Source organism: Heterodontus francisci, chromosome 1 (assembly GCF_036365525.1).
Source record: "Heterodontus francisci isolate sHetFra1 chromosome 1, sHetFra1.hap1, whole genome shotgun sequence".
In the NCBI taxonomy this organism is placed as follows: Eukaryota; Metazoa; Chordata; class Chondrichthyes; order Heterodontiformes; family Heterodontidae; genus Heterodontus; species Heterodontus francisci.
Genome location: NC_090371.1, coordinates 94,184,666 through 94,200,604, shown reverse-complemented (window position 1 = coordinate 94,200,604; position 15,939 = coordinate 94,184,666). Strand labels below are relative to the sequence as shown.

Sequence of the window (15,939 nt, the reverse complement as noted above, 5' to 3'; positions counted from 1 at the left end):
GTAAATTGGAAACTATTGTATTTCATGTGTCAGCCGTTAATGTAAGTCCTGCTATCACTGCTAGCCTAAATAACATGGTACACAAACAAAAGCCAACTGCCCATCAGGTCCACCGTGACACCCTATCTCATAGGCAAACAAAAACCAGAAGTGGGAAATAAAATCTCCATGTGAATATGTAACCACATAGAGATAATACATATACACAAAGGCACACTCCAACATTTTAATGTGTGTTCCAAGTTAGTAGCACATCTTAGGATTGAAACTACATTGATAAATTGCTTGAGCTTTATGTTCTTGCTATTTATGATGTCACCTCAACCACTCAATATGCTACAGTTTTGTAATATATTTCAGGCTGTTTTATACTTTCAACAAGACAGGAGTTGAAAAGACATCTGGATGAGCTGTGAAGTACAGGCTGATTCCACTTTTGAAAAACAAAATACCCTGAACATACTGCAGTAAATTCGTCGGCTGCAGCTATTGCAAGGGAATTTTTAACTTTTTTTCCTGGCTGATAAAAGCCGCTTTCCAAGAAAAAGAAACTTCTTTTTTTAAAGTCCAGATTTTGTCTCCACCACTTCACTACATAAAATGAGATGTCTTGCTGGAGTATAGTTTCAAGGGTACAAATGATCTTCTGGTGGGCTGTTTTGCCAATGGGATGATTACAGCTGATCCCAGTTCTGCTCTCACTTAAAACTCACAAGTGTGTGCCTGTCAGCATTACAGCTAGGGTCAGAAGATAACAATCAGAAGCAGGAATTGTGGACAATTTTTCTCTCTCACTTACTCAGGCACACTGACACCAGTTATAGTGTCCCATTGCTAAGATGAGTTAAATTAGCACCAAGTAGGAACTGAACTGACTCCTTTTTGATCTCTTCTCCTGCTCTGCTGCTGTTACTTTGCTGCAAGTGAGGTGGAAACTCCATGGGGTTTCTGCTGCTCTTCCGGTGAAGTTATGGTGGTAGAGCAGCAGATGTTCTGAGGAGATTAACCTCGTCCCACAACCCATGACTCCAATCGCACCAGTTATTATATAGACCTTATGAACCTTCTGAGGAACCCATCCCAGCATTGCATTACGAAGGGCTGAATGTTGCCAGCCCTTTGGGGACAGACAGCGAGGCGGGAAGGCTGGCAAAATGGAAGGTGTCGGGGAAGGGTACCCAACTTCTTCCCACCAGCATGCCATTTTGCCAGCAGTAGAAAAGGTGACAGACGGCTCACCCACCTAGACGCCAATTGAGCCACTTAAGTGGCCAATTAGGGCCTCTTCCCACCTCCGCTGCCATTTTGGCAGCAGCAGGGGCCCTGTCATCGCATGCGGAGATCGCTCGGTAAACCGCAGCGGCCTCCCCTTGTGAGGGGGGTGGGGGGGGGGGAGCCTCCTTTTTGGGAACTCATTGGCCCATGGAGTGGTCCCCCAGTGGCAATGATGCTGTCTGTCTTCAATGACTCACACCCCCACCCCCTCCCTGGCAGGATACCGGCCTAAGTTTCTAACAGTGTCTGTCCATGGTGCTCAAGTATTACCATTGGTATCACACAGGTCACTCAGCCACTAAATAAACATGGCAATTTCTGACCGAATTAAAAGTATTTGCGAAACTAATTTAACCATTAATTATTATAATTCTCAATCTCAACAAAATAAATAAAGCTATATTTACCTTTAGTTTCACTCTATGGACAAGGCCAAACTTTTTTATAGTGTAAATTTCCCTCAACAAATGCTTAATCTCAAATATTACATTTATTTACTCAATTTTATTGTGGTAGCATAAATATCACATCATACACAATCTTGGAAATTCCCAATTCAACTTGTTCCCAGATTTACTTTTCTTGCATGTGTTGAACACAGCAACAGGGCTCACTTTGTAGGATATATGAATGATGGCCAGGATTTTTCACTTTGGTGAAATTCTGCTGCAAATTTGTCAGATTGAGAGTCACTGAATGGACAAATGTGGGGAGAGGGCTTGCAGCTTCCTGATGTGTGCTCCCGATGGGTGAAGTTCTACTCTTAGAATGTGCATTCAGAAGCCTCTACCCTCAAACCAGCTTTCTTGCTTCAGTGAATAAATGCCATTTAAGATCACTTGTTGCAAAGTCCCATCAGAGTTTTGCATAAATTATCTCCCAGAGCATTCAGTTGAATAGGTAACTAAACCAACAAGATTTAAAAAAAAAACAAGCATTTGACTGACCTGAGTTTGCTGAGGTCCAATTTCAATTTTTTCCAATAGTTTTATAAGGAAATTGTTAACACTGGTCCAAGGGTAAATGCTGTTGGAACCATCAAGTACGATCACAATATCAAGTCGTGATTTGCAAGCTGCAATTACAGAATGCAGTATTTTTTAAATGGAAACTAATGTTCAACAATATTTTAAAACAGCAGTACAATATCAATATGCAGGCAGTTTGGAATTTACAAGCACAACTTGAATATGGACAAGGGAGTAGGAACCAATGTGATGTCTAGTAACAACCATAAATGCACACATGTCTGTGTTCAACACATATCAGAATTATTATTTCTGGGTAGCACATGCCTGAATTTTGAATATCTGTTGCTGATAGGTGAAGCTCTCCAGCAGAAGTGTGGACTTGCAAAATTATCTCCATGTTACTTTGTTTAAAAGGAATAATTTAGCATGTTGCATCATACAAAATAATGTTATTATCAGAATTATACACAACTACAGACCTCTTTATCTACCAATTTCTGCTTCTTTGTCGGGGTTATTCAGTAACTACACTTTTCCTTGCTACTTGCTCAGGCATTTTCAACTGCATCCCTCCTTGATCACCTGGTAGATCAAAAATTTTCTGTGGAGGTTGGTGGCTTGGACCCTGCCTCCAGCCATTGTGTCAGTGTGCCAACATACTCCACTAAAGTGTGGCATTACCAAACATTACTGTGGAGGAAATCATGAAAGGTGACTGGCTAAAGCGATGAGCATTCGGAAACAGTCAGCATGTGATATATCACAAAACTAATTTAATATTTACATATTCTTTAGATTTTATTAACTGTAAAATAGAGACTTTTAACGATGACTGACACCAATAAATGTGAGTCCTGTGAAATAATTAATACTAAATCAAGCTGAAAATACATTTCAATGACGTATTACATTCTTTTTGGATCACCTCTACATTGATCATAGCAGAGACCTTTATGGTTTGTTCTTTTGTCATTGAGGGGCTCATGGTGGGGTGGGGGGGGGGAAGGGGGAGAAGAGAGAGGAGAGCGTGGATGGGGGCTTGCAGTTCGTCAGGATTCTGGTAGTTTCCCACTGTACCTCTGGTGGTAGACTGACTGAACCTTTGCTTTTCTGGCAGCTTCTATGACATTCTTATATTACAGGACTCCTCCAAGCCCCTCATCCCACATTATGAGAGAGGGTGGCATCTTGGGGCAATAGCTTTTGACTGCTTTCAGGAACCTACATTGAATTGTCGAACAGGGCTTCAATCAGATCCATGGCTCATCAAGCAAACCACTGGAGTCCCCAAGCAGCAATTCTGCTGTCTGAAGGTCTGGTGGGCTTCCTGCCATATAGGCCAGAAATACTGTAGGTATGATAGTGGTTTGCTACATGCTGGTTAGCTTTGCTCTGCATCAGGGACATTACATCGAGTCATCATTGGATGCGCATCTTCAACATGATGAAGGAGATGATACTAATGAAGAGGAATGATGGTGAGGAAGCAGGAGGGCTCCAACATTTATCTGCAGCGAGAACTCTTCAGCACCAGCTCACTGACAAGCACTTAAGCTGTACAATTCCTACTTTCCTGCCTTAACAAGTCATTTATAACATCTGTCCCACTCCTTCTGCCCCCAACTAATTGCATCCAATCAAAGACCAATATTGATATTCAGATCACCTGATATTGTAGGGCCATTAATTACTGCAGAAACTCTCTACACACAGAAAGCTGTAAATCTGGAAATAAAAAGTGCAGATCTGCAGCACTGTTTGACTGAAGACTTCTGGTTGATTAACTTACCTCCCTTTCCCTCCCTGAGCAAAAGGCAGCACTGTGTCCGACCCGACCCGACCTGAGCCCGAATGCCGGACCCGGAAGAGAGACCCGACCCGAACCCGACACATGTCGTTTGGTCTGGCCGGGTTTGGGTTGTGTAGCCATGCTCGACCATACGATGAGACCCTAGTTCCACAGCAACTCCTAACTGCCATCAGAGTTGGCCCAGCAAACCAACTGGTCCAATCAAATGATTACAACAACTTGAGAAGCCTTCTTTGACAGTACCTCCCAAATCCACAAAGTCCACCATCTAGAAGGCACACACCATTCTGATTTTAACATATAATTGCAGTTTCTCCTTCATTACAGGGTCAAAATCTTGGCACTCTTTACCTGACAGCATCATGGGAGCACCTTCAACACATTGTAGCATTTCAAGAAGGCGGGCCAGAATTTTATACAATCCCCCGGGTGGGAGCCATAAAATTGAATGGGAGGCGAGGGGTGTCATTCCTGTCGCCTACCCGCCCCTGTTGCCATTTTACCAGCAGCAGGGGAGGTGGCAAATGGCCCGCCCACTCCCAGGTCAATTGAGTCCCTTAAGTGGCCAATAATTTTTTAAAATTCATTCATGGGGTGTGGGCATCGCTGGCCAGGCCAGCATTTATTGCCCATTCCTAATTGCCCTTAAGAAGGTAGTGGTGAGATGCCTTCTTGAACCGCTACAGTCCATGTGGGGTAGGTACATCAACAATGCTGTTAGGGAGTTCCAGGATTTTAACCCAGCGACAGTGAAGAAACGGCAATATAGTTCCAAGTCAGGATGGTGTGTTGCTTGGTGGGGAACTTGCAGATGGTGGTGTTTCCATGCACCTGCTGCCCTTGTCCTTCCAGGTTGTAGAGGATGTGGGTTTGGAAGGTTCTGTCTAAGAAGCCTTGATGCGTTGCTGCAGTGCATCTTGTAGATGGTACACACTGCTGCCACTGTGCATCGATGGTGGAAGGAGTGAATGTTTATGGATGGGGTGTCAATCAAGTGGGTTGCTTTGTCCTGGATGGTGTCGAGCTTCTTGACTGTTGTTGGATGTGCACCCATCCAGGCAAGTGGACAGTATTCCATCACACTCCTGACTTGTGCTTTGTAGATGGTGGACAGGCTTTGGGGAGTCAGGAGTTGAGTTACCCGCCACAGGATTCTTAGCCTCTGACTTGCTCTTGTAGCCACGGTACTTATATGGCTAATCCTGTTCAGTTACTGTTCAATGGTAACCTCTAGGATGTTGATAGTGGGAGATTCAGAAATTGTAGTGCCATTGAATGTCAAGGGGAGATGGTTAGATTCTCTCTTGTTGGAGATGGTCATTGCCTGGCACTTGTGTTGTGCAAATGTTACTTGCCATTTATCAGCCAAGCCTGGATATTGTCCAGGGTCTTGTTGCATTTCTACACGGACGGCTTTAGTATCTGAGGAGTCACGAATGGTGCTGAACATTGTGCAATCATCTGGAGAAGTTCTGAAGAAGGGTCACTGACCTGAAATGTTAACTCTGCTTCTCTGTCCACAGATGCTGCCAGATGCTGGGGCGGCACAGTGGCGCAGTGGTTAGCACCTCAGCCTCACAGCTCCAGTGACCCGGGTTCAATTCTGGGTACTGCCTGTGTGGAGTTTGCAAGTTCTCCCTGTGTCTGCGTGGGTTTCCTCCGGGTGCTCCGGTTTCCTTCCACAGCCAAAAGACTTGCAGGTTGATAGGTAAATTGGCCATTATAAATTGCCCCTAGTATAGGTAGGTGGTAGGGGAATTTAGGGACAGGTGAGGATGTGGTAGGAATATGGGATTAGTGTAGGATTAGTATAAATGGGTGGTTAATGGTCGGCACAGACTCGGTGGGCCGAAGGGCCTGTTTCAGTGCTGTATCTCTAAATCTAAATCAAAACCTGCTGAGTGTTTCCAGCATTTCTTGTTTTTTTTTCAGATTTCCAGCATCCACAGTATTTTGCTTTTAATTATGCAATCATCAGTGTACATCCCCACTTCTGACCTTACGATTGAAGGAAGATCATTGATGAAGCAGTTGAAAATGGTTGGGCCTAGGACACTACCTGAGGAACTCCTTCAGTGATGTCCTGGAGCTCAGATGATTGACCTCCAGCAACCACAACCATCTTCCTTTGCACTAGGTGTGACTCCAACCAGCAGAGAGCTTTCCTCCTGATTCCCTTTGACTCCAGTTTTGCTAGGGATCCTTGATGCCTTTTATGGTCAAATGCTGCCTTGATGTCAAGGGCGGTCACTCTCACCTCACCTCTTGAGTTCAGCTCTTTTGACCATGTTTGAACCAAGGCTGTAATGAGGTCAGGAGCTGAGTGGCCCTGGCGGAACCCAAACTGAGCATCACCGAGCAGGTTACTGCTTAGCAAGTGCCGCTTGATAGCATTGTCGATGACATCTTCCATCACTTTACTGATGATTGAGAGCCGGCTGATGAGGCGGTAATTGGCCGAGTTGGATTTGTCCTGCTTTTTGTGTACAGGACATACCTGGGCAATTTTCCACATTGCCGGGTAGATGCCAGTGTTATAGCTGTACTGGATCAGCTTGGGTAGAGGCACGGCAAGCTCTGGAGCACAGGTCTTCAGTACTATTGCCGGAATATTGTCAGGGCCCATAGCCTTTGCAGTATCCAGTGCCTTCAATCATTTCTCACGTGGACTGAATCGCATTGGCTGAAGACTGGCATCTGTGATACTGGGGACTTCTGGAGGAGGCCGAGATGGATCATCAACTCTGCACTTCTGGCTGAAGATTGTTGCAAATGCTTCAGCCTTACCTTTTGCACTGATGTGCTCGGCTCACCCATCATTGAGTATTGGGATATTTGTGGAGCCACCTCCTCCAGTCAGTTGTTTAATTGTCCATCACCATTCACGGCTAGATGCGGCTGGACTGCAGAGCTTAGATCTGATCCATTGGTTATGGGATTGCTTAGCTCTGTCTATTGCATGCTGCTTACGCAGTTTGGCACACAAATAGTCCTGTGTTGTAGCTTCACCAGGTTGACAACTCATTTTGAGATATGCCTGATGTTGCTCCTGGCATGCCTTCCTGCATTCGTCACTGAACCAGGGTTGGTCCCCCGGCTTGAGGGTAATGGTAGACTGGAGGTTATGCCGGGCCACGAGGTTACAGATTGAATACAATTCTGCTGCTGCTGATGGCCCACAGTGCCTCCTGGATGCCCAGTTTTGCATTGCTATATCTGTTCGAACTTTTTCCCATTTAGCACGGTGGTCGTGCCACACAACACGATGGAGGGTACCCTCAATGTGAAGATGGGACTTTGTCTCTACAAGGACTGTGCGGTGGTCACTCCTACCAATACTGTCATGGACAGATGCATCTGCAGAAAGCAGATTGGTGAGGATGAGGTCAAGTATATTTTTCCCTCTTGTTCTCTCACCACCTGCCCCAGACTAGATGCCTGCTTTAGGTCGGGAAAAAGAACCCGACCCGAACCCGACCGAACCACAGCTGGCCCAAGCCCGTCCTGGCCAGAGTCCCTCCAATTTTGCCCCGAGCCCGACTCGACCCGAATCCCGCAACTACTCAGTCCGACCCGACCATCCCATTACTTACGTTCCTGACATCGAACCTGCAAGACGCTGCAGCGTATGCGCAAGACGTCATAGTGACGTCACTTGCTCACTGCGCAGACTCAGTTTCGTCCCGGACTCCCAGCTTAGGGAAGTTTTTTCATTTTTAATACTTACCAGCAGAACACTTACCGTGTGTGTCTGGCCCAAATCGACCTGACTCGATCAGGACTCGGCCCGACCCGACCCAAGCCCGAAAGCCGGCCCCGGAAGATGTGACCGATCCGACCCGAACCCGACACATGTCGTCGGGTCCCGTCGGGTTCGGGTCAGATAGCAGGCCGCTACCACAGACCCAGTCTAGCAGCTATGTCCTTTAGGACTCGGCCAGCTCAATTAGTTGTGGTGCTACTGAGTCACTCTTGGTAATGGACATTGAAGTCCCTCACCCAGAGTACATTCGGGGCCATTGCTACTCTCATGGCTTCCTCCAAGTGCTGTTAAACATGGGGGAGTACTCATTCATCAGCTGAGCGGGGGTGGGGTGGTAGGTGGTAATCAGTAGGAGGTTTTCTTGCCCATGTTTGACCTGATGCCACGAGACTTCATGGGATCTGGAGTCGATGTTGAGACTCCCAGGGCAATGCCCCCCTGACCGTATATCACTGTGCCACCACCTCTGCTGGGCCTGTTCTGACACCTCCTCACACCCTGTTTCCTGTAAGGACTCCATCCCATTCTCCCAGTTTGTCCATCTCTGACGCATCTGTTCAGATGGTGCAACCTTCTACAACAGCGCTTCTAACATGTCTTCCTTTTCCTCCAGTCAGGATTCTCCCCCACTGTGGTTGGCAGGTCCCTCAACCGTGTCTGACCCATTTCCCCAGCTTCAGCCCTCAGCCCTCAGCCCTCTCCCTCCCTGAAAGAACTGCAACAGGGTTCCCCTTGTCCTCACTTTCCACCCCACCAGCCTCCACATCCAAAGGATCATCCTCCGCCATTTCCTCCACCTCCATCATGATGCCACGACCAAACACATCTTCCCTTCCCCTCCCCTGTCAGCATTTGAAAGGGATCGTTCCCTCCACAACACACAGGTCTACTCCGTCATCACTCCTGACACCTCGTCCCCTTCCCACAGCACCTTCCCATGCAATCGCAGGTGGTGTAATACCTGCCCTTTTATCTCCTTTCTCCTCACCATCAAAGGTCCCAAACACTCCTTCCAGGTGAAGCAGCAATTTACTTGTACTTACTTCAATTTAGTATACTGCATTCGCTACTCACAATGTGGGCGTCTCTATATTGGGGAGACCAAACACAGATTGGGCGACCGCTTTGCGGAACACCTCCGCTCAGTCCGAATGCATGACCCTGTGCTTCCGGTCGCTTGCATTTCAACACACCAACCTGCTCTTATGCCAACATTTCTGTCTTTGGCCTGCTCCAGTGTTCCAGTGAATATCAATGCAAGCTTGAGGAGCAGCACCTGATCTTATGATTAGGCACTCTACAGCCTTGCAGACTGAACATTGAGTTCAATAACTTCAGAGCCTGACTGGCCTTTTTTATATTTTTAGATTTTCATTTTTTTAAAATTATGTGCCTGTTTTTCTGGACTAATGCTTTATCTTTCACCACCAGCATTAACACACTCTTTGCCTTTGTCCCAGGACAACTATGTTCTTTAATCTCTTCTGCCCTATCACACCCCTTCCCTTTTGCTCTCTTCCCCACTAACCCCTCCCCCACCCCTTTCACTTGCTTAAAACCTAATTCTTTTCTAACCTTTGCCAGTTCTGATGAAAGGTCATCGACCTGAAACATTAACTCTGCTTCTCTCGCAACAGATGCTGCCTGACCTGCTGAGTATTTCCAGCACTGTCTGTTTTTATTTCAGCTTTCCAGCATCTACAGTATTTTGCTTTTATTTCTGGGTTACTAGTCCAGTGATAATACCATTACACCACTGCTTAAAGAAACATTTAAAATTCAGGGGTAAAAAATGTCACTAGTCACTTTCTGTAGCAGTATGTTTGCGAAAATCTTTCTAAATAAAATCAGAAATACAAAGATTATAAGAAGTCTTGTGTGATGTCAAAGGTTTTGCTAAGCCACCAGTTTGGCAGCATTGACAATGTTGACAGAAACCATAGTCCAGTGGCATGTCGAACTCAGTTTCACACTGAGTTCATGAACAGAGCTGACTGGAGAAGAGTATAAGGTTTTCTCTCAAGGGAGAAGAAATATTGTATATTGTTTAGTAAGCTGCAAAGAATATCCGTCTCTTGCTCCTTGACTTTATAGAGATCAAAACCATGCAGATTCTCTCTCTCTCTAAAACATCAGAGAGATATGGCTTGGTTGTGAGCCATCTATCAGATTACGACTCTGAGCACAGTAGCACTAAATTGGCTAGTGTTCAAACCAGACCACCCTCTGTTTATGTCAGAAACACAGATACACATTCTTTTTTTAAAATAAAAAGGTCTGTACAGAATGCAAACTTTCACATACCATGGGCTGGATTTTTCTCCCGAGGCAGTGGTGGGTTTTGGAGGCAGGCATGCCAGCAATTGCGCACAGGAGTGTGATGTGCCGGTTGCCCAACTTGATGTCACTTGTGCCCAATTTTTCTGGAGGTGGCATCTTGGGGAGGAGGGTTACCCACAGGGAAGCAGCAGAACATCAATTACTCTCATTTTTAATGCAATTGAGTGGCCTATTTCCTCACATCTGCAATTTTTCCAATGACACACGGGCCCCTCACTGAAGCTCGGCGGTTGCCTGAAGACCAGTGAAGGGCTACCCCCTCCACAATGTTGGCCTGGAAACTCTGGCATCACTTATTTTTTAAAATGTTTGAAGTCTTCAGAGGGCACCTCACGGTACCTACATCAGCAGCGCCCACCTCTCCAGGTGGAGCTGTTGGCTGGCCACAGCCTCAGGCGCTCCAAGTGGCCCTCCTGTCCATGTTGCCTGCCTGCCGTCTTTAATTGGACAGGGGCCCTGGAGGCGGCCTGTCAATTGGCAGTCTCCAGGAAAATCGCACAGGTGCATGGGACTTGGATACCATTGGGTCAAGACGCACGCACGGTCTTAATGCCCGCTGGAAAATTCAGCCCCATTTGTTCTGGCTGTGGAACTCTCTCATTGCCTCAAAGTCATCCCTTGTATGTAAAGGTTCAATTGCACAATTAAATTCCACTGGCCTGAGATTTCATGGCCCACTTGGTCAGATATGTATGTGGCGCAGGGAAGACATAACACCTGGCCAATAAGGGGAAAATACTTATTTTAAAATGTATTCATTCATGGGGTATGGGAATCGCTGGTGGTGAGTGCCTTCTCGAACCACAGCAATCGACATGGTGAAGGCACTCACACTGTGCTGTTAAGTAAGTCAATAGTAATCCCCAGGATATCAATCATGGGGAATTCAACTATGCTAATTCCATTGAATGTCAAGGGGAGATTTTCTTTTATTTTTTCATGGGATGTGGGCATTGCTGGCAAAGCCAGCACTTGTTGGAGATGGTCATTGCCTGGCTCTTGTGTGGTGCGAATGTTATTCATCACTTATCAGCTCAAGTCTGGATGTTGTCCACAAGAAAACAAGAAATAGGAGCAGGAGTAAACCATATGGCCCATCAAGCCTTCTCCACCATTCAACACAATCATGGCTGATCTTAGGCTTCAACTCGACTTTCCTGCCCGCTTGCCATATCCCCCCTTGTTTCCCTAAGAGGCTAAAAATCTGTCTATCCCAGCCTTAAATGTATTTAATGATGGAGCATGCACAACGCTCTGGGTTAGAGAATTCCCAAGATTCACAACCCTTTGAGTGAAGCAATTTCTCTGCATCTCAGTCCTAAATAATCGGCCTGGTCTTGCTGCATGTGGGAACTGATTGCTCCATTATTTGAGGAATAGAACTGGGCATTGTGCAATCATCAGCAAACATCTCCACTTCTGATCGTATGATGGAGGCCTTCAGTATACTACCCTGATGAACTCCTGCAACAATATCCTGAGACTGAGATGATTAACCTCCAGAAACCACAAACATATTCCTTTGTGCTAGGTATGGCTCCGGCCAGTGGACAGTTTTTCCTCTGATCCCCATTGACTTCAGTTTTACTAAAGCTTTTTGGTGCAACACTCATTCAAATGCTGCCTTGATGTTAAGGGCACTCAATCTCACCTCACCTAAAATTCAGCTCTTTTGTCCATACTTGGACAAAATGAGGTCTGGAAAAGAGTAGGCCTGGAGGAACCCAAACTGACCATCAGAGAGCAGGTTATTTGTGAGTTGATAGCACTATTGATGACACCATCTATAACCTAATGATGACTGAGGGTTGGCTAACGTGACAGTAATTGGCTGGATTAGATGTGTCCTGCTTTTTGTGAACAGGACATATTTCGACTTTCACTTTGTTGGGTATATGCCAGTGTTGTAGCCGTACTGGAACAGCTTGGCTAAAGGCATGGCTAGCTCTGTCGCACAGTTCTTCAGTACTCCAGCCGGATGTTGTTGGGGCTGTTGTTGTATCTAGTGCACTGAGTCATTTCTTTATATCACGCGGTGTGAATTGAATTGACTGAAGACTGGCATCTATGATGGAGGGGATGGCTGGAGAAGGCAGAGATGAGTCATTCACTAGGAACTTCTGGCTGAAGATGGTTGCAAATGTTTCAGCCTTTCCTTTTGCACTCACATGCTGGACTCCGTTGTGGATGGGGATGATCATGGAGCCTTCTCCTACAGTTGGTTGTTTAAATGTCTACCACCATTCACAAATGGAAGTGGCAGGACTGCAGGGCTTTTCTCTCATCGTTGGTTGTCAGATCGCTTAGCTCGGTCTATAGCATTTTGCTGCCACTGTTTAGCATGCATGTATCATAGCTTTACCAGGTTGAAACCTGATTTACAAGTATGTTTGGTGCTGCTCCTGGAATACTTTTCTATGGTCCTCATTAGACCAGGGTTAACCTGGCTTGCTGGTAATGGTAAAGCAAGGGATATGCCGGACCATGAGATTACAGATTGTGATGGAATAAAATTCTCTGCTGCTGATGGCCCACAGCGCCTCATGGATGTCCAGTTTTGAGATGGTAGATTCGTTCTGAGTCTATTCCATTTAGCACAGTAGTAGTGCCACACAACACGATGGAAGGTATCCTCAGTGTGAAGATGGGACTTCATCTCCATAAGAACTGTGCAATGGTCACACCTACCAATACTGTCATGGACAGATGCATCTGCAACAGGTCAAAGTTAAGTTTTCCCTCTTGTAGGTTCTCTCAACACCTGCCACAAGCTCTGTCTGGCAGATATGTCCTTCAGGACTTGGCTAGCTCAGTCAGTAGTGGTGCTACTGAGTCATTCTTGGTGATGGACATTGAAGTCCTCCACCCAAAGAACATTCTGTGCCCTTGCTCCCTTCAGTGCTTCCTCCAAGTGGTATTCACCATGGAGCAGTACTGATTCATTTGCTGAGGAAGGGTGGTAGGTGGTAATCAGCAGGAGGTTTCCTTGCCCATGTTTGACCTGATGCCATGAGACTTCAGGGGTTCCAGAGAGAATGTTGAGGATTCAAAGGGCCATTTGCTCCTGACTATATACCACTGTGTCACCACCTCTGGTGGGTCTGTCCTGGTGGTGGAACAAGATGTAGCCAGGGATAGCAAAGGAGGAGTCTGGGACATTGGCTGATCATCATACTCACAAAATTGTACCTATGTTAGACTGTTGCTTGACTAGTCTGTGAAATGTATGCATTTTCCATAATTTTTTTATATGAAGGAATACCTCATAAATATACATTAGTCTCATGTATAGGTTTCCCTGACAGATTTCTCATTAACTGAATTAGCTGATGTGGTACTCAGCCTACAGGCTAGCAAGCCCCTTGCCTAAACCTAGTGTATGCTAACATGAGTCAGAATAATTAGAAGAGGGAAGAAAATTGTGGGGAAAAGCTGTTGCAAATAATGTTTCTTAGGGAAGTCGACTTCTGTCTTTGCATTATCAATGTGCCAGTTCTATCTTCACCTGCAATTACTTTTCTTGGAAGTTTAATCATGAAAAAGATGAGAACACCTTAAGGAGGTTTTCTTCAGGATAATTTGATTAGGCACTCACAGTGTGGAAATCTCAGAGCTTGATTCGTCATTAACTTTAATGCACAGAAAACAGGATGGGCTGCTTAAAGGGTATGCTTTCCTCATTAAAATTGGGGGCGGGGTGGGGGTGGTAGGGGCGGGCTGAATTGGTTTTTAGCCCCACCCCAAATGCTTTGTAAACATACAAATATAGTTATGCCCCTGTCATGACCAGGTGAGAAAGGGGTGTCAGGTTCCCTCTCAGCCTTCACCTGGTCTTAGCGTAACAGGGTTTTATTTTAAACATGCCATTTCTGTTTAGCTCCCCCTTTGTGAATCCTTGCTCACTGACATCCAATTACAAGGCAAAGAAATCAGCCACACAGGTATTCTTAGGTTTAAAAAAAAAGGTTAAACTTTATCAAACTTAAACTTTAATTCGGTTAATGCCTACATTATGCCTATACGACGCGCCCATGTTAGCATACATATGCAATAAACGCACATGCAGATAGAGACAGAAAAGAGCAGAAGAAATAAAGTGGAAAAGTTTGAGGCAATATTTGAAGATAGTTCTGGTTACTGTTTTTGGAGCTCGCTGTAGAGTCCTTGATTGTAGGTAGATCTTGCTTTTCGTTGGGGCCCAGTATTCTTCTTAAACCTTGTTCGATGTAAGAGACTTTTCTCTCTTGAAGTTCACGTCTTCAGTGGATTTGGAGTTCCATGAGAAGGAGATGGGAGCAGACAGGAGAGGCTGTGGCGAGCCAGCCAGGAGAGGTCCTCACTTCCAGGAGCAAACAGCCTCTCTCTCAAACTGTCTGTACAATTCAAAAAAACTCAGGTTGCCCATCAGGTTAGTAATGTGACGAGCTGGTTTGACAACGTCTGTTTGTGGATTCGGCCATCTTAGCAGTCATCCTGGAATGTGAACTTCCTCACTTTCAATGTCTGGTGATCAAAGCCCATTGTGGGTTGAATGTGTCAGGGAATGGTCCTTTGTTTCCACAAGCACTGTCCGTTTGTATGTAAATGTTTCTTTCCAGCTATGGCTAATCTGTTTAACAAGTCATTTCCTCGCTCCAGCAACAGGTTGAAATCAATGTTCATATGACAAGATTAATATGCTTCACTCTTGGCAGGTGGGGGTCTGCATGACACCCCATTGAAGTCACAGCCACATCCATGCATAAAACATGATTTCAACAAGTATTAACAGTGGCAATATCAAAAATGATAAATTGGCCACATGGCAGGAATTCCATTATTAATTAGTACTCCATTACTGACAGAAGGAGCACCATTGGGAAAATGGTTTTACCAAGCAGCTGCCAGGTAAATCCTTTGCAAGATGAGATGCTCACTGCTGGAAGAAATGGACAGTAACAAAAGAATTTTAAGTTAAAATGAATTCCTTATATTGATGATGAAAATCCTTCTTTGTGCTGCAGTTTGTTACAAATTAAACACTAAAAACTTAGTAAAGAAAATACTTGTTGTAGTTTGCTATTTAACAATGGGTGATTTTAATATGCATATAGACTGGATTAATCAAATTGGCAAGGGTAGCCTCAAGGGAGAATTCATTAAATGTATTAGAGATTGTTTTTTGGAGCAATATGTTGTGGAACCAACCAGGGAGCAGGCTATTCTAGATTTGGTATTGTGTAATGAGGTGGGATTAATTAATGATCTCATAGTTAAGGATCCTCTAGGAAAGAGCGATCATAGCATGCTAGAATTTCAAATTCAGTCTGAAGGCGAGAAGCGTTCTGGAGTTAAACAAAGATAATTACATAGGCATGAGGACAGATTTGACTCTAGTGGACTGGGCAGGAAGACTAAAAGGTAGGACAGTTGACAAGCAGTGGCAGATGTTTAAGGAGATATTCAATTCTTCCCAACTAAAATATATTCCAGAGAGGAAGAAAGATTGTAAGGGGGGAAAAAACATCCATGGCTAAGCAAGGAAGTTAAGGATAACATAAAGACAAAAACTAAGGCATACCATATTGCAAAGGCCAGAGGCAGGCTCGAAGATTGGGAAACTTTTTAAGATCAACTAAGGGTTACTAAAAAAGTAATAAAAAGAGCAAAGGTAAATTATGAAAGAAAACTAACGCAAAATATAAAAACAGATAGCAAAAGCTTCTATAAGTATATAAAAGGGAAGAGAGTAGCTAAAGTGAACGTTGGTCCCTTGGAGGATGAGACTGGGGAGTTAATAG

The 15,939-nt window shown here is 45.0% G+C and overlaps 1 protein-coding gene across 1 annotated transcript in view; it reads right to left on the bottom strand.

The window, feature by feature from the left end:
• itga1 (integrin, alpha 1) overlaps positions 1 to 15,939 on the bottom strand; it is a 292,234-nt gene that overhangs the window by 192,442 nt on the left and 83,853 nt on the right. Inside the window, exon 6 of the mRNA XM_068032751.1 lies at positions 2,223 to 2,350. Within this exon, the coding sequence (XP_067888852.1) occupies positions 2,223 to 2,350 (128 nt within the window). The remainder of the gene's footprint in view (positions 1 to 2,222; positions 2,351 to 15,939) is intronic.